This window comes from Phocoena phocoena, chromosome 14, assembly GCF_963924675.1.
Source record: "Phocoena phocoena chromosome 14, mPhoPho1.1, whole genome shotgun sequence".
Classification (NCBI taxonomy): domain Eukaryota; kingdom Metazoa; phylum Chordata; class Mammalia; order Artiodactyla; family Phocoenidae; genus Phocoena; species Phocoena phocoena.
The window spans coordinates 58,122,675-58,141,729 of record NC_089232.1 but is presented as its reverse complement, the minus strand read 5'-3'; the positions used below and the strand labels follow the sequence as shown (position 1 = coordinate 58,141,729).

General features: G+C 36.9%; 1 protein-coding gene across 1 annotated transcript in view; it reads right to left on the bottom strand.

Moving 5' to 3' along the window:
- The window catches only part of THUMPD2 (THUMP domain containing 2), a 45,646-nt gene extending 27,492 nt beyond the window's left edge, over positions 1-18,154 (bottom strand). Inside the window, exons 1-5 of the mRNA XM_065891213.1 lie at positions 18,025-18,154; positions 12,814-12,949; positions 11,036-11,442; positions 9,999-10,076; positions 7,538-7,590 (exon numbers count right to left, since the gene is read on the bottom strand). Coding sequence (XP_065747285.1) covers positions 7,538-7,590; positions 9,999-10,076; positions 11,036-11,442; positions 12,814-12,949; positions 18,025-18,150 — 800 coding nt within the window. The 5' untranslated portion in view covers positions 18,151-18,154. The remainder of the gene's footprint in view (positions 1-7,537; positions 7,591-9,998; positions 10,077-11,035; positions 11,443-12,813; positions 12,950-18,024) is intronic.
- Positions 18,155-19,055: the final 901 nt, after the last annotated feature.

The following is a 19,055-nucleotide window of genomic DNA, read 5'->3' as shown; positions in this document are numbered from 1 at the left end:
TATTTCAGAAAGGTAAATTTTTTAGATAAGTGAAATTTAAACCATTGTGTGTTTAACTTATAAAGATTTAATTACATGAGGGAAATCTTCCTAAAGTGTTTGTATACTTCCCTGACTTCCCACACGGACTAGACCTTGCCTTGCTGGAGTCATCAAGAGGAAGAGACTGCACTGTGATGTAGATGTAGTATAGGAAGCAGGGCTGAATGGATGCTAACCCTTGAAATATGTTTTCTAAAAAGTCCCTTTTGTAAGTTTGCTTTTTGCTCATTTGCATCTTTCTCAAAAGATGGAATGAAGCATGACATTGCATTGCCTAAGATAATTTATCGAACGAAGGGCTGAAGCAGACATCTCCCCAATGAGTTCACTGGTCTCCATTATGTATCACTTTATACTTTATCCTCTACCTAACCATTGCTACTATCAGTGTTTCTAGATTTGATACAAATTTTCAGAAAATTATTTTTATGTTTCTAATGCAACGAACAAGCATTTCCTTGCAAATATCAATGCACTTTTCTATTTCATGTATACAATTTGTTGGTAAGACATTACGGGTATGATTTCAAGAATCAGTGCCTGGTTGTTTTGGGGATAGACTTGTTCCAAAGCCACTAAGGGGCTCTTCTACTAACATTACACAAAGCCACAGTATTTTCCAAACCCTATTTCCTTTCATCATTTTATTTCTGTTCTTTCTTTGACTTTAAGTTATCCTGTTTTGTGTGTATTTACTGCAAGCCTCTTAAGATCTTAGAATGAAATGAGGTAACTATAAATACCTTATCAAATAAAACAGTATAATTGCATATATACTATTATGAGGAAGCCCCGAACGGTAAACCTATGAAAGTTTTTTTTTTCTCTTAAAAGGTTTTTCAGGAAATAAAAATTCACATTGTAAATAGTACTATATCCACAGATTTGGAATCTGGGATATAAACTTTGCAGGTAGAAAGACTATAAAATATTTTGATCAATGAATCTTGCTTCTGCAGGTTAACTGCAGCAATTATCTTGCTACAAAACACATTAGTTAAAACCAAAACGAAGAGATGATTTTCACTCTAGAAACAAACACAGAGAGAGAGTGAGAATTAGTATGGAAAACTGTCTTTGTCCATATATATTACAAAGTGCTTTTCTAAGCATCAGAGATTTATGTAGAACCTTTAAATTTTTAGCCATTATGTGCATATTTTTACTAATAGAGGTTTTATTTTATGGAAGCCAATTCTATTAATATGTGACAAAAGTGAACACATTCTTATTTTGCTTAACCTTGGGCAAAACTAATCTGCTATTATTTCAACAAAACGGCCTCATTATGTCAGTAAAAATAGAATTATTTGGGGGAAATAAGTGTTCAGAAATAAACTCCTTGAAAATAAAAATAATTCCCTACTTTCGTAAAATCCACTGATGTGTTTAATCAGAGTTTAGCTGGCTTTTACCTTAGTACAAAAATAAAGGTGTTTTTTCCTCCAGAAAGTAGGCATAGAGGGAACTTACCTCAACATAACAAAGGCCGTATATGACAAACCCATGGCCAACACTGTTGTCAATGGTGAAAAACTGAAACCATTTCCTCTAAGATCAGGAAGAAAACAAAGTTGTCCACTCTCACCACTATTATTCAACATAGTTTTGGAAGTTTTAGCCACAGCAATGAGAGAAGAAAAAGAAATAAAAGGAATCCAAATCGGAAAAGAAGAAGTAAAACTGTCACTGTTTGCAGAGAATATGAAACTATACATACAGAATCCTAAATATGCTACCAGAAAACTACTAGAGCCAATCAATGAATTTGGTAAAGTAGCAGGATTCAAAATTAATGCACAGAAATCTCTTGCATTCCTATACACTAATGATGAAAAATCTGAAAGAGAAATTAAGGAAATACTCCCATTTACCGCTGCAACAAAAAGAATAAAATACCTAGGAATAAACCTACATAAGGAGACAAAAGACCTGTATGCAGAAAACTATAAGACACTGATGAAAGAAATTAAAGAGGATACAAACAGATGGAGAGATATACCATGTTCCTGGATTGGAAGAATCAACATTGTGAAAATGACTATACTACCCAAAGCAATCTACAGATTCAACGCAATCCCTATCAAACCACCAATGGCATTTTTCACAGAACTAGAACAAAAAATTTCATGATTTGTATGGAAACACAAGAGATCCCGAATAGCCAGAGCAATCTTGAGAAAGAAAAACAGAGCTGGAGGAATCAGGCTTCTGGACTTCAGACTATACTACAAAGCTACAGTAATCAAGACAGTATGGTACTGGCATAAAAACAGAAATATAGCTCAGTGGAACAGGATAGAAAACCCAGAGATAAACCCATGCACGTATGGTCACCTTATCTTTGATAAAGGAGGCAAGAATATACAATGGAGAAGAGACAGTCTCTTCAATAAGTGGTGCTGGGAAAACTGGACAGCTACATGTAAAAGAATGAAATTAGAACACTCCCTAACACCTTACACAAAAATAAAAACTCAAAATGAATTAAAGACCTAAATGTAAGGCCAGACACTATCAAACTCTTAGAGGAAAACATAGGCAGAACACTCTATGACATAAATCACAGAAAGATCCTTTTTGACCCACCTCCTAGAGAAATGGAAATAAAAACAAAAATAAACAAATGGAACCTAATGAAACTTAAAAGCTTTTGCACAGCAAAGGAAGCCAAAAACAAGATGAAAAGATAACCCTCAGAATGGGAGAAAATATTTGCAAACGAAGCAACTGACAAAGGATTAATCTCCAAATTTTACAAGCAGCTCATGCAACTCAATATCAAAAAAACAAACAACCCAATCGAAAAATGAGCAGAAGACCTAAATACACATTTTTCCAAAGAAGACATACAGATTGCTAACAAACACATGAAAGGGTGCTCAACATCACTAATCATTAGAAAAATGCAAATCCAAACTACAATGAGGTATCACCTCGCACTGGTCAGAATAGCCATCATCAAAAAATCTACAAACAATAAATGCTGGAGAGGGTGTGGAGAAAAGGGAACCCTCTTGCACTGTTGGTGGGAATGTAAACTGATACAGCCACTATGGAGAACAGTGTGGAGGTTCCTTAAAAAACTAAAAAGAGGGGCTTCCCTGGTGGCGCAGTGGTTGAGAGTCCGCCTGACGATGCAGGGGACACAGGTTTGTGCCCCGGTCCGGGAAGATCCCACATGCCGTGGAGCGGCTGGGCCCGTGAGCCATGGCCACTGAGGCTGCGCGTCCGGAGCCTGTGCTCCGCAACGGGAGAGGCCACAGCAGTGAGAGGCCCGCGTACCAAGAAAACCGAAACAAAACAAAACTAAACTAAAACTGAAAATAGAACTACCATATGACCCAGCAATCCCACTACTGGGCATATACCCTGAGCAAACCGTAATTCAAACACAGTCATGTACCACAATGTTCACTGTAGCACTATTTACAATAGCCAGGACACAAAAGCAACCTAAGTGTCCATCGATAGATGAATGGATAAAGAAGATGTGGCACATATATACATTGGAATATTACTCAGCCATAAAAAGAAATGAAATTGAGTTATTTGTAGTGAGGTGGATGGACCTAGAGTCTGTCATACAGAGTGAAGTAAGTCAGAAAGAGAAAAACAAATACCATATGCTAACACATATATATGGAATCTAAAAAAAAAAAAAAAAAAAAGGTTCTGAAGAACCTAGGGACAGGACAGGAATAAAGATGCAGATGTAGAGAATGGACTTGAGGACACTGGGAGGGGGAAGGGTAAGCTGGGACGAAGTGTGAGAGTGGCATGTACATATATACACTCCCAAATGTAAAACAGATAGCTAGTGGGAAGCAGCCACATAGTACAGGGAGATCAGCTTGGTGCTTTGTGACCACCTAGAGGGTGGGATAGGGAAGGTGGGAGGGAGACGCAAGAGGGAGGAGATATGCAGATATATGTATACGTATAGCTGATTCACTTTGTTATAAAGCAGAAACTAACACACCATTGTAAAGTAATTATACACCGATAAAGATGGTAAAAAAATAAATAAAGGTGGTCAGCAAGTTGAAGACATTCTCACCTACATCTCTCTAGCCTAGATTTGTCCCTTGAATCCCAGATCTTTATCTTCAAACGTGTATTTGGACATCTTTTACCTGGAGGTTCTTTAAGTACTGCAAAATTTAAAGATATAAACTAAGTACACTCTCCTTTCCCTGTATTTACTATCTTGATATACGTCTTCATTTCCTTAGGCCACTTACCATCTATGTACTGGGTAATCTCATCTACACCTCCAGCTGAGACTTGTCACCTGAACTCCAGAGCTGCAACTTTAAATATCTACTTGGACATGTTTCACTGGACACATAACTACTTCCTTTCCCCATATTTTATATCTCAGTGACTGACACCAGTGTCTCTTCGTTGCCAATATCAGATATCTGGAAGTTATTCTAGACTCCCTAACATTTTCTTGAATGCACGGCCTCCTTTTTATTACCCCCAACATTGCCTTAGTTCATTTCTTCATCATTCATCGCCTGAACTGGTATGAGTTTAACCCCCCCTTTTTTATTTCCCTTCCACTTTTAAAATACAGTTTCCTTGGTAGTTTTTTAAAAATCACAAACCTAATCACAACACTCTTCTGCTTCAAATTCTTACTGCTTTTCGAATAAAATTCAAGTTATTTAACCCGGCTTATAAGACACTTCATGACTCGTTCCCAATCCTCAGTCTCCTTTTCCACCACTCTCCCTATGCACTCCCTGTCCCATCTATACCGAAACTACTTGCTGTCCGCCATGTACCTCAAGCCTCCTCACACCTCCATGCCTCTACACGTGCAGTTCCTTGCTTGTAAGATCCTTTCCTTCTCTTATCCACTTGAGATATCCTTGCTTATTATTCTCCATTTAAGTGATACACTGAGTGATACTCTTCTGTGTTCTTTTGCTCACCTGTCCTCCATCAGTTAGGTCCTCTTTTCTAATTCCAATCAAGCACTGACCACATATCTGTTCTCCCACTAGAGTGAATTCCTTGTGTTTAATAACCATCTTACTCATCTTTGAACACTGGATATGTAGCACAATGCTTAGCACAGAGTAAGTACTCATCAGATAATTTCACTTGAAATTAATTGAATGAATTAATCTTACTCTGGTAAATGCTTCTCCCCTTCCCTCCCTAGTTGCTGATCTGTTTAAAAATAGAATAGTTGAAATTTATTCACCACTTACTGTATCATAAAAGCAGTTATCTCATTTTCATATGTGTTATCTCATTTAATCCCAACTACCAAGCTAGGAAGTAGATACCATCCTTTTCCTGATTTTATAGCAGAGGAATGTGATAATATGCCCCAACTTGCAGAGTTATTTTGTGGAGAAGGGGGAACTGAAGTCCATGGTTCTTATCCACTATGCTTACTGTACCAGGTGATGTGCTACTAAGATACACATTTTTGTGTGTCCCTCAAACTCGATGGCTGCTCTGTCCTCTGTTCCATCACTTCTGACTTTCTTCTCTTGTCAGGGTCACCAGGTTACAGTTTCTGACCTCCACCATCACTTCTCTTGTCCACCGCTATCTGCTTTTCAGTTCTTCATATGCCTCCCTTGCCTCACACAATGGCGAACTGTTTTAATCAACACACTTCGTGACTGCTTCCTTCCTTCGCTGAGGTAGTGAAACAGACTAATTACAGAGTGTCTAACGCAATCTTATTTTCGGCCACTGCTCATTCAGGGTCTGAGCCTTAATTTTCAGATACATACGTTTTATTTGTCAACTTTTAGGTTAAATTACCAGTTATTACTTGAGATGCCATAAGCATGACTTCTTGAGGGTGTCTAGCAATCATTAAATAAAATTGTACACCTTTTAAAAACACATATAAAAACTTATGTATATTTGTTAAGTTAATAATAAAAGAGCATGAAAGTTAGCATTTTTATCTATGATTACAAATTAAAAATGAGTTCTTTTATTTGGTGCCAAAAATCTAAATACATTCATACTGCATCAGTCAGCCCTGCTGGGGATGAAATGTTCCTTATAAATCAATATTCTAGACACTTAAGCTTACCCTTTTAGGGGCCAAAGTGTTAAAGAATATTTAGCTGCTTTATGAATCCTTCTAAAAATATATTTCATATTTTACTGTCTTACTAGTCTTCCTTACCCTTGTCTTGGTGACTATCAATAATTACACTAGGTTGAAATGTGGCCATCTTTCAGTTTCTCCCACCTTTCCTGTTGACTATTATAAAATTAAAAAAACCAAAATTGCTAAAAAAAAAAAAAAAAGTTTTACAAATATTCTGCAGGGGTTAGGGCCTGGGACTTCAAAAGGCACTGGAGTAGGGCAGCCTGGACACCTTGCAGGTGTAGGTATAAAACAGTGGGTTAGGTTTCATCTGGGAGAGTTGGTAGGCTACTGGGGTAGGTGGGGGCCAAGGGAAACCAACAGGGCATTGAGGCATGTGATGACCTCGTGTGTGCTGAGGTGACAAGAAATATTATTTGGTGCATGATTTTTGTAATCTAGAGGCTAGGGGGGCCTACCCTACAACTAGCACACAGTGGAACTCAATCATTCAACACTTCTTGAACGTCTACAGTGTTCTCAGCATTGTGCTAATCAACCGCTATGGTGCACCATTTGCTAAAAGCTCTTACGATGACCTTCAGCATTCCTTTTTACATCCTGATTCAGGCTTACACGTGCACAAATGTGAGCTTAGGGTAAGTGAGGTATTCCCATAGCACTTTTAGGATTTTAAAAACATTCCATGCCTAGAATCACCTAGAGAAAGGGTATCTAAATCACCTTATACTGTGTAAACAGGGCTTTGCAAATAAAATGTTTTGAAGATGCCAACAATATTCACGTGTTCCCAACAAACTGCAAATCCCTATTTCCATCATCCAACCAGCTCTTTCCTCCCAAAGCATCTAGAAAAAGGACCTGTCATATGGTAAGCGTTCAGTAAGTATTTCTGAATAAGAAAAGGAATCAACTGCATTTATTATTATATAGTACCCAACATAACTAGGGAGAAAACCTGAAGATTTTAAAAACTGGAATTACTCTCTCACAAAAAAAGGACTGCAATAAAATTTGAAGAATGTTTAAGGTGACTTTTAAGTACTGTGTTGTATTTTCTACTTTAATAAAAAAATCCAAGAGGCCAACAGACTAAAAATTTTAGCTTAAATATGGGCCTGTGAAAATCATTTAATAATAGAAATAATTAGATATAATTTTCAGTATGAATCATGTAATTAGTGGGTTATTGTGATCAAATCTTTCACAGCTCTAGTCCGATCAGATATCTACTAAGCTCCGTGAAAATACTTTACTGGCTCAAGCAAAGAACTCAAATGCTTTGCCTTTAGCCCCCTCTGATATATCAATGTTTCTTTCATACTATAAATAAAAGCACAAAGTTCTTAATTTTACAAAATCTACTAAGGAACAAACCTGAAACTTAGAAACAATATCTACCTGAACACAGGAATTCCCACCACACAGTAAATATCACTTAGATGTATAAAGATCTGAAAGAACAAATACAGAAGTTAAAATGGAACAGGAAATGCATTACCAAATGATTGACAATTTGAAAACTTCCATTTTGAACCTATATAACCTATATTTTAATAAGAAATTCCAAGGCTTTGTCATATCCAGAAAAATGTTCCATATTTTTTACTGAGCAGAGGCAAAGTAAATTTTAAGTACGTCTCATAGAAAAATTCTGAGGTCAAATTGTATACAAGTTATATTGCGAATCATATTATGAAGAACTCAAGGTCACCTTTCTTCCCAGCGATTCTTTGAATTACCTTAACTAAATTAGATTTTTCATCATTTTAGGTGAGAGACAACTACCTAAATCTACCCTAATTCTAGCCTCACATAAGACTTGATGCCATGGTTAACAGAAAACTTTCTTTAAGCCAAATATACTGTAGCAAGGGTGACCTTTCCCCTCCCTACTATTTATAGGGGAGCTTCTTCCTTCTATTACCTTGTTATTTTTTCCCCAGTTTTATTGAAAAATAATTGACATATATCACTCTATATGTTTAAGGCATATAGCATGAAGGCTTCATTCATGTATATTGTGAAATGATTACCACAATAGGTCCAACTAACATCCATCTTTTCATATAGATGAAAGGAAAAGAAGGGGAAAAAGGAACAACTTCTTCCTTGTCATAAGGACTCCTAGGATTTACTCTCTTAACCGCCTTCCTTTAAGTTGTATAGCAGTGTCAGCTGTAGTCGTCATGACAGGCCATGATGAGGATTTAAATGTCTCAAGTTATAATTAGTAGCCCACACAGATTTTAAAGAACCCTCCTTCTGTAGCCTGATGAGGCTTATGGAATTCTCTAATTCTGCTGTTTGACCTCAAGAACATTTGATTGCTGATACTTTTACCCCAAAGGTATTTTAATATAGTTTAATCATAATTATTCCAATATTGATAAACTTTTATTAAGAAAAGAATAATCTGGAGTGAACTCCGTTTAGTCAGTTTAATTCCTTGATTACTGAAGCTAAACTTTCCAATTTTTTATATTATTCATTCTAGCAAAACTACTAATTGGGATTAATTCTTTTCTATTTAAAAGTTATATTAAAGATATGATATACTGATATTTTTATATATCAAATGTTATCAGGTATAGCTTTCCCCACTATGAAGGCTTTTCTATTAACTGTACAGAACAAAATTTGTTAAGATTTGATTCTTCTGTCAATTTTGGTCACGGATTTTACTATGTGTGATTCTATTGTTGTCAATTTTGTTTTGTGTTGATTATTGCTACCAGTAGCTATTATTAATTGCATTAAATGGATGATAGGAATTAAATTAGATATATTTAGTTATGAGCTAAACTATGAGAAAACTATAATTCTGAGACAGTGAGATAGAGGCAGGGAGAGATGGAGAGGAGAAAACCAGGAGAGCTGAAGATAAGCAAAGTGGAAAGGGGCAGATGAAGGAAGACACCCTTATGTCAAAACATTCTTGAGGTCAAAATATTTTGCATAACAGCAATAAAGAATATAAAAGAGGCACGACTTTTTAAAAGCAAAAAATATCAAATAACAAAACTGAAAAACAACACAAAATCTTCTGATTTGGCCAGCCATTACTCCATTTAAAGCTATATAACAATAAATTTATGAATTAACGAATCATAAAAGTGACTAAACTGGTCAAATTTATGAGATGGTTTTCAAAAAAATAGTGAAGAATATTTGTTATAGCTAGAATTTGTTTTCCCATGTAAGTGTTTACTTTGTTCTAATTAAAAATTGTGTAACCTCCTTAAATTGATTTTGAAAATAGAGAAAAAGAAAAATAATCCCCAAACCCTAACAAAGCCACGATTAACACACTAATTAACTTTGTATTGGCCTTTTTTCCGATTTTGGCCGTTTTCCGATTTTTTTTTACCATTAGCCAGAATTTCTTATTATACAGACTTGTTATTTATTATAGTGATTATAGAGAGCATCTCTGCAACCTCATATTAAATGTTCAGTTTAACTGTGACTAAACAATTCCATTCCAAAAGTCCTAATTTGGATGAGACATTTTCACAGTGAAAACTACTAGCAAAATTATCTGTAGTATTCTATTGCTAAAGAGGAAACAGACTGCTGGATCCATGTAGACATGATTTTTAAAACTCTAAAGCAAAACTGAAAAGCACAATAAAAGTTGTTGACATTGCAATAATATTGTAAGAACTTTGCATGGGGACAGGTGGCTACTAGACTTATCATGGTGATTATTTTGTAATGTATGCAAGTGTCGAATCACTGTGTAGTTCACCTGAAACATAATATTTTATGTCAACTATATTTCAATTTAAAAAAAGAATAGTTGGCATCGTCTTTAAAGAACTAGGTTATAAGCATATAAAATAAAATGAACACTCATTACCTCTACATTTGGATTCCTCAAATCTGCTTTCCATCCAAACTGCTTCATGAGAGCAATTCCAATTACTCTTCCTACCTCCTGGAAAAGCAGCAGGTTATAGAAAAGAATATACTAAAAATGAAAATTTTAAGTTTAAATGTAAGCAAAAACTAACAGAGTCTGCAGGAAAATCAATCAGACTATCTGATGGTAATTTAAGGCTACAATATTAAAATATCACGTGAAAGCATCTTCTACTGAAGGCAAAAAGGGTATATTTTACCTCTTCCACCCCCAACACATCCTATGGCATTAACGTCTACTTGTATGTAATCTTTCTTCTTGTAATTTTATTTTATTTTTTTTAAATTAAAAAAATTTTTTTATTCTTGTAATTTTAGATACATGAAATAACCAGATCATGGCCTGATAAATACGGTCATTCTGGGTTTTAGGAGACAGATGCAAGCTGAAAGATGAACTATTTTAGCTATGGCAATCCTATATGTTTAAAAATTACCAGCAGTAGCATTAGGCTCAAACTTAAGGGTCTGTCTGATTTTAAGACTGGCCAAAGGACGTAGGCTTATGCCCTTTATATTACTGAACTTTGCAGGGTCTGTTCGTGGTCTTTGCTCTCCTTTTCCGTCCATCTGTGTATTTGCATCTGGGTCCTGGGACAATCCCACATGCAGGACCTGGTGCAGAGCAACAATTCAATATGAACACAGAAGCGAACTACAGAGAAAGCCAAACAGCTTCAGACCATGATATTAGGATTTCCAAATGTAAAGGATATCTATTCGTTTAACGAAACTTTTAGGGAGAAAGTAAAAGGAAGTCTTTACATAGAATGGCATACCATTCCTCTTAAGCATCTGAGGTACAGTTAAGAAGGAAAATGCATTTTTAGAAGAGATTTAGTTATATGAGATTAGGCCTAGTTATCTGTCTGGGCCTGGTTTATGTATTCTGAGAAAGGTTTTCACCTCTTTTTAGATCTAAAGAGTAATAAACTCTTAGAAAATGGTAACCCACTCTGGAGGGGGAAAGTATACCTGTGCAGTAAAGGTCTTTGCAATGGCTCCACTGCAGCGACAGGAAACTCTGAAAGTTAAGTCGTTCTGGTTATGAGTATCAACTGCTTCTGCTACATCGTTCTGAAGTTCTTCTTGAGATTTGTCTCTTTTAGTGGTAAAATTTCCTTGCTCCAGTGTTTCTTCTTCTATTTGTTTTTCCACTTGGCATTCCTTATTCTCTTGTATCTCTTGCATTTCTGCTGTTTTCAATTCCTTAGCAATGATGTCATTTTCTCCCACTTTTCTTTTTAGTGGGTTAGCATTTTTTTGAGAAAGTTTTACCTTTTTTGCATTAAGTTCAAGAAGATTTTTCCAAATTGAAATGGCATTCAACCAACTTTCAGGATCATCATTTGTAAGTCTCTGCATTTCATTAAATATTTTTCCTAAATAAATAAAATCTCAGTTTACCCTTTATTGAAGCTATTAATCACCCCCCAAATCCCATTACCTTTATTTCTTTAAAATAAGAAATTTTATTAAATTGCTACATGAATAGTGACTTCCCTTTCATCTGGAATTTATATAATTTAACATAAGAATATTGTACAGAATAAAGTTCATTCGTATATTCCATACTTAACGTCAAAACTGTTTTAGAATTCCTACAAAGTTATCATTTTCTTTAGCAAGATCATTTGCCCTACGATAACATATGCATCTCTTCAATATACTTATAGACCTAGAGCATGTATTGGTCTTTAAAATAATGCTGATCTTGCCTACAAAAATTAAGTTTAAAAAAACAGAATAAATTGCAAAACACAGAGCTCAAAAACAGAGCAACTGAATCTTGGGACTATTTTAGACCATACAATATTAGCACAGATCGTAAAATAATTTCCCACAAAGTTAACACTTCAGATATACAACCCATTCATAACTTAGGGACTGCCAGCCATGCTCGATAAAATGTAACCTTTCCTTGATGAACAAGGGACATAAAAATGACCCAAGAATAATTACTGTAGTTCTCTAAAGATGAAAGTGTGTGGAATATTGGGATGAAATTTTATTGACCCCACAATATAATACCTTAGATTTGCTTTAAAACCATTTTTCTGCCCTGTCTTGATTTCTCGCCATTTGTATCTTTCTTGACACATTTTATTATAGACTGTATGATGACATGGTCTCTTGTGCGCAAGCAGCAATCAAAATGAGGTTTAAGGCAATGTTTTATCCAGATGTATCTGATCCTATTTTGTTGCTTTTATCAAGATCTTTACATTATTTCAGCAGCATATTTATAAAGTTAGGGAGTGGACAAGAAATCTCTTAAGCCCTCTTTAACTCTAATGCTTTATAAATGGGTATAAGTTTTTTCAAAACATTTAAAGTTCCCCAAACAGGAAATTTTACTATGTAGTATTTTTCCAATTATATCACTCATCAGTTAAAATTTAGATGGTGACAGTTTTGACCAATTAATTAAATCAATGCATTTTGGGTTATTACATGCTCCTAAATCTAAATAAATGCACTGACCACACATAGTTCTAGAGAAGGTGTCTGATCGTAATTCTTAAGGAAGAAATGTGACTTAGGACACTAAAATCTCAGAAGACAGGCAGCAGATTGCAAAGAGAAGAGACATAATTAGGTGATAATGTTCAGGAAATACAGAAAAATAACTAACGATCCCACGGGTCTGAATGAATCTTAAAAATGTGAAATGGCTACATATTAATTACCAAGCAGAAAACTTTGGAGTACAATATATCATGGGGGGTAAAAGCAATAGGTATACACTGTACCTTTACTTACAGAAGAAACATTAAATGGAAGCTGCTTTTTAATCAGCAAAAATAACCTTTCTGCAGATTTTAATTTTTTCAGCATATTCAAGTCAGAACAGGTGGTGAAAAAAACTTTTCCTGAAATATATTCAACCTAGAGATAGAAAAAATAGATATTAATGAATTAAAACATAGCACCTAGACTAACAATAATAAAAATGACCATTTCTGAAGTATCTACTATTTATCAGACATTGTACTAGGCACTCTGAATACATTTCCCCCCCCCATCCTTATAACAGCCCTCTAAGGTAGATTTTTATCATCCCCATTTTATAGATTAGGAAATTGAGGCTTAGAGAGGTTAAATAATTTGTATGAAGTCACATAGTGACCAAGATCATAATCTTTCTATGTTACCTTTTGGAAAGTGTGTATGTGCACACACTACTAAAAAAATAGAACACAAAATACTCATTAATTATCAAATCTCACTGAAATGTTAAGAGTGGGCAAAGGAAAGGTATAATGGAGAGGACAAATGAGGTGTCTAGCCCAAGGTTAAAATAATCAGTAGGTATTTCTTAAACATCCACCTCGTGGTCTACAAGGAAGCATACAGTATAAATCTTAAAGATGAATAATAATGTAATAGGCATACAATGACATACAAATTAAAATGTAAAATTTATAAGACAACAATCTGCATTAAACCCAGAAGAAAACTAAAAACTTAACATAATAAACGCACTGATAAGTTGTAGGTACAATAAGTAGCACCAACGATGGAAGCCATCGTTAGTAAAAGTCTCGGGGAAGAATCCTATAAGACTTAGGAAGAGGGATTCTAACAAAAGAAAATAGGGCAAGAACACACAGATGGGAGTGACAACCTGGCTGAAGTAAACTGTAAGTCAGCATGGCAACATTTGCTGTGTGATGCTGACTGATGGTGTCAGGTGGATGGATGGTGTAGCTCAGGCCGGCTTGATAACGGTCACGAAATTTCGAGTACCACAGATGCTAATGGTCAAGCATTACAGGCTTTTGATGAAAACTATGACAGCACTAAATTAGCTGGCAGAAAAAATTACTGTGGAAGAGGCATAAAGGACTGAGTGGTGAACGTGATGCTGGAGGGAGAAGTAGATTACTGAGGAAGAAATAATGAACCATTTGGCTGTGGGAACTGGAAAATGGACAGAAGCAAGAAGTATGCATCAAACAGAAAGAGGTTTTGGAGACAGGATGGCTATGTGGTCAAAGTCAGGGAAGAAAGGAAAATGAAGAGAGCACTGACTCACAGAGAGTCGAATGAGGTACAGCAAATGGTGCTTAATGCCAATGGAACCCTAAACCTTTTGGGTCATTCCAACGCCCTCAGGTTTAGGATGGATGCGGACAGTCCTAGCATTCTCCTTTTAGCAGTGGCCATGGGCTGACTGACATGGTTTTATGTCATTTCCTAGGACTGAGCCAACCATGGAATTTGGGGGATCCCATGTGCGTAGGTAGCTCCCATTCAATGGGAATTTGAACTCCAAATGTTTTATGTTTGATCTGACCTGGTCTAATTAAGCTTTGCAGATGGTAATTTCTGAGGTTACCACTCTAGCTTGATGAAGAAGAATCTCCACTGGGGAAGCCCTAGGTTGATAACAATTAAAACCCCAATATTTCCAGTTACAAGAGTAACAAGTTCTGGGGCTCTGACATATAGCATGGTGATTACAGCTAGTAATACTGTATTATGTAGCTGAAAGTTGCTAAAAGAGTAGATCTTAAATGTTTTCACCACAAAAAAGTAATGGTGCTTATATGATGGGATGAAGGTGTTAGCTAATGCTATGGTGGTCATCATTTTGCAATATATAAATGTATCAAATCACCTTAAACTTACATAATGTTGTATGTCAATTACACCTCAAGAGAGCTGGAAAAACAAATAAAATTTTTTAAAAAACCAAATAGCTTAGGTACCAGCAATGTAGCTGACCAAGAGAGATGGAGGAAGTAGGGAATGAGAAGAATGTTTAGGAATCAGTATTTAAGGGGATAATGAAGTAACTAAAGCAAGAACTTCTGGTTTCTACAATTTACTTCTTTCTCATTACAAAGGTGACATTTTCCCTCTAAAGTCAAAACTAAATATATACCTCAAAAGTGCTTAGAACTTGGAGACATAGTTTTAAAAAGTAAATTTTTAGAAGTTTAGATTTTATGTTACTTGACCTAAAAATATAGCCGATGTTAAGCCATCACAAAACAGGTTAACAGACATGAAATACTTTGTCAAGATTCTGGGGGAACTGAAATAAATATTTTACTGACAATGTATGGTTTTAAGATCCAAGTCTTAGAAACAAACTGATGCAAACATCTAGACCAGTGATTTTAACCTAGGTAGTCTAGACATTAAATTTGTTATTTAATTGCACAAAGATTTTATCTTTTCTCATTTACTTGAGTATCAAGGGAAACAGTTTATATAATGAACTTCCTCCAAAAATATCTGTTTTTGAGGGAGGTGTGGAGAACAAATAAACAAAAAACCGTTGACTGAAAATAAAGTTAATTAAGAGGACCTAAAAGGTCATTTAATTTATTTGGGGTATCCAATCATAAGAAGAATATGTGTTGAGGCACTAAATACATTCTCAAAACCAAAAGCAACATTATTCTCTTTATTTAAAAAATTAACATTAGGCCTACATTCCTTTTACAAGAAATGAGCATGTAACCAGAAGTAGTTTATTAAGTTGTAAAACAGCCACTGTGAGAATCAGTCATATATATGAAAGCACTTTAACAGTTCACCCTTCGTAAAGACATTGTATCTCAAAGTAGTAGAGAGATGAATTTTGGTGTTTATGATTTCAAACACTGAAGCTACCGTTACTCATTTTTTTTAGTTTGTAACTGATCATATTCAATTACAATAATTAGGGAGAACTGTGGCATTTTAGAATATTTCATCCCAGTATTTGTTCCTTGAAAATTTATTTATATATCCAATCTGTTCTTTCCATTTGGAATTAAATCATTAAAAACTGCCTAAAACCAGCTGGTTTTATGTCTAACACTTCAGAACATGAAATAACAGCCTTTATTAAAGAAAAAAATAGCTCTGTTATCGGCTAGCATTATCTAGGCAGTTAGCAGTTTTACCGTTCTTTTAAAATTCAGGGATTCAAGTCTGACACAAAGATGAAAAGCTTAAGCCTATGCAAAAAAGTAAGGTACAGTAAGATAGGGAGATACCAAAGTTATCCTAATTCTACAGATGCCATTTAATTTTGGAATTAATTTTAAAGTACTAAGTGAAGGACTGAGGTGGGGTGTGAGCTTTTTTTGGATCATTTTAGAAGAGAGAATTAAAAATATATACTTTACTACATTAAATGAAAAACTATGAAACAACTCAACTATCTGCTTAGCTGTACCCCACTACCCTCTATCATCATGACCCCACTAAAAAAGTAAAAACAAAAGGACTTGGGTTGTCTTTGCTATGTGGATTTATAAAGGCTGATTAACCAACTGACAGGGCCTCCTGGCCAGCTGGCATTGGAGACACTTCTACTACCTTCAGAATTACTGTTCCTGCTTTTATTGTTATAGTAACTAACAGTATTTAACACGTTAAACATTATTACAAAGTAAAGCTTAATTTTACCCAACACATTTCTTTATAAAGTACACACTACATACTATAGTATATATATGCTATAAATTAAATATTTAAAAATACACAGGAACCTATAGAGAGGCTTGCCCCACCACCAGGAGAAAAAAAAATCAAACCTGAATATGACCAAGTGCTAGCTATAACTTACAGGACTCCGATTTACCGGAAACATAAAGGATAGAGGAACATAGGAAACCACACCATGGAGAAGCAAATGGCAAAGACTGAGAACAAACAGAGACCATCTTTTTTCTAATAACGCAGCATATGCAGACTGGGTCAAGCCATCTGTTTTTCATACCAAGAACTCTGCGTTTACATTTTAAAACCTCAGTGCAGCAAGACGTCACGGCCGCACAGTGTTTAACGAACTGGACCCAGGTCCCAGCCTGCCTAGGTTGAACATGATAATGTGCTCATGCTTGATTTCAGACAGCTTGGGTTTGAATCCCAGCTCTGCCGTTTTCTGGTTCCACGACTTGAATATTTCACTGGACTTTACCTGTGCTTCATTTTCCGTTTCTGTTAAACGTGGAGCCTACCTCATACCATAGGGCAGTTGTGAAAATTGTCTGACACATATTAAATGCTTAATCCATGTCAGCAGCTGCTATTGTTGCTTTTTTAGATTAGCTACATTCAATACTCTATGACATTCTGTGACCAAAACCACAAATGGCAGGTAGTCTAATAAAGACTGATGCCATTCATGACCCCTCTATTCTCCTCTCCCCACCCCCTCATTACTGAAACTCCTTTTGTGGACCTTCAACACTGCAGGAGTCCTGGGAGTGTAGTGGTCTATTTCATTAAGCTTTCATTTTCCAAAAACACGCCATTCACGCTGTCATATATATCCCATCAAGATACTGGAGCATTTTTCTATTACATCTTTTTCCTGTTTTCAAGAACCAGGCTCAGCACGTCCTAGAACCTAAACTGATGTTTAAAACCTCCTTCGTTTCATTGAAATTAACAGCGTATAAATGCCAGCAACTGTTAACTTCCTCCTCTGAGGCTTCCAAGAGAATTTTTCTAGCTACTATTTACTGCGTGTTTAAGGTGTACTTTACACACCCTTTATCATTTAATCCTCCCCAAAGTCCTATGAGATAAACATAATCATTGTCGGGAAACTGACAAAAACAGCTGAACCAGAAGATTATATTTGCATTTAAAGGATGGAGAAAGGATTCTGATAGGTCTAATTCTAATTATAGGCACTATCACTTTTCTTTTAAAGAATCCATGAAGTAACTTGCGTCAACCCCTCTTTTTAACAAAACTTCACGTGTGGCAGATAACGCGGTAACAGATGGGCAGGGAAAAACGGCTGGCGGGTCTTTCCAGCAGTAATTAGAGGACCTGCCAGCAGAACTCCGAGGGCCGGGACGTCGCCTCCGTGGGTTCGCGGGCCGAGAGCGCGGGGCTCACGTCGCTTTCCCGGGTTTGGGACGGATCCCGGCGGGGAGTCACCACGGCCAGGGCCGGGGACTGGGCCGCCCTGCTTCCCGCCCGGGCGCGCGACCAGGCCGACTCACCTGCGTGGCCGCCAGCCGCGACCGCACCTCCCGCATCAGGAAGGGCTCCAGGCCGCGGCCCGCGGTGCAGAAAAAGCGGGCGCCCGCTGAAGGCCCGGAGCGGCGACCGCCCGGCACCGCCGCCATGGCGGCTCGGGGTCACGTGGCCTCGGGTACGCGCGCCTCGGCGCAGCGAACCGGAGGCGGCGCTCACGCGGCGGAGGGCCGGGTGTTGCCAAAGGCGAGCCGGGCAGGGAGGTCCCGGGAGGGTGCGATCGGCTGGGAAGGGCCATGTGGGTCTCCTAGGTTAACTGCTTGGAACCCCCTTGATTAGGCATCTGGAATTATTTACAATCATTGGTGGAAGGGATATGATTGGGATCTATAATGCGGATGTATAAAAGGGATATGATTGGGATATATAAAAAGGATGTATAGGGCTTCCCTGGTGGCGCAGCGGTTGAGAGTCCGCCTGCGGACACGGGTTCGTGCCCCGGTCCGGGAAGATCCCACATGCCGCGGAGCGGCTGGGCCCGTGAGCCATGGCCGCTGAGCCTGCGCGTCTGGAGCCTGTGCTCCGCAACGGGAGAGGCCACAACAGTGAGAGGCCCGTGTACCGCAAAAAAGAAAAAAAAGGATATATATATACACACACATAGAGGGTGGCAGAGTTTATTTCAGAAAGAATAAAGACTGCCATCGATCTGTTAGATCTTTAGCAGATGATATCATGACACATCTTTGCCTCTGATACTCATGGCCTCGCGGTGCTAAAGAAATGAATGATGATTATAGGGAAGCAACGTAAAATGTGGCAGACTGTAGGGGCTAACTGATGTGATACTTGAAATATCCATTAGATTTCACCCCAATTCTCTTCCCGAAGTGGATAAAATTACTGTTTTGTGCTAGTAGCGAGATGTGTGAATGAGAAATCCTATTCCAACTGATAATTTGTTGGTGAATAAAACAGATGAGTAACTTGTTAAAAATATTTTCAAATCAAATATTTTTTAAGATGGGAAAATAAAGCCTTAAAAAATGATTTCTCT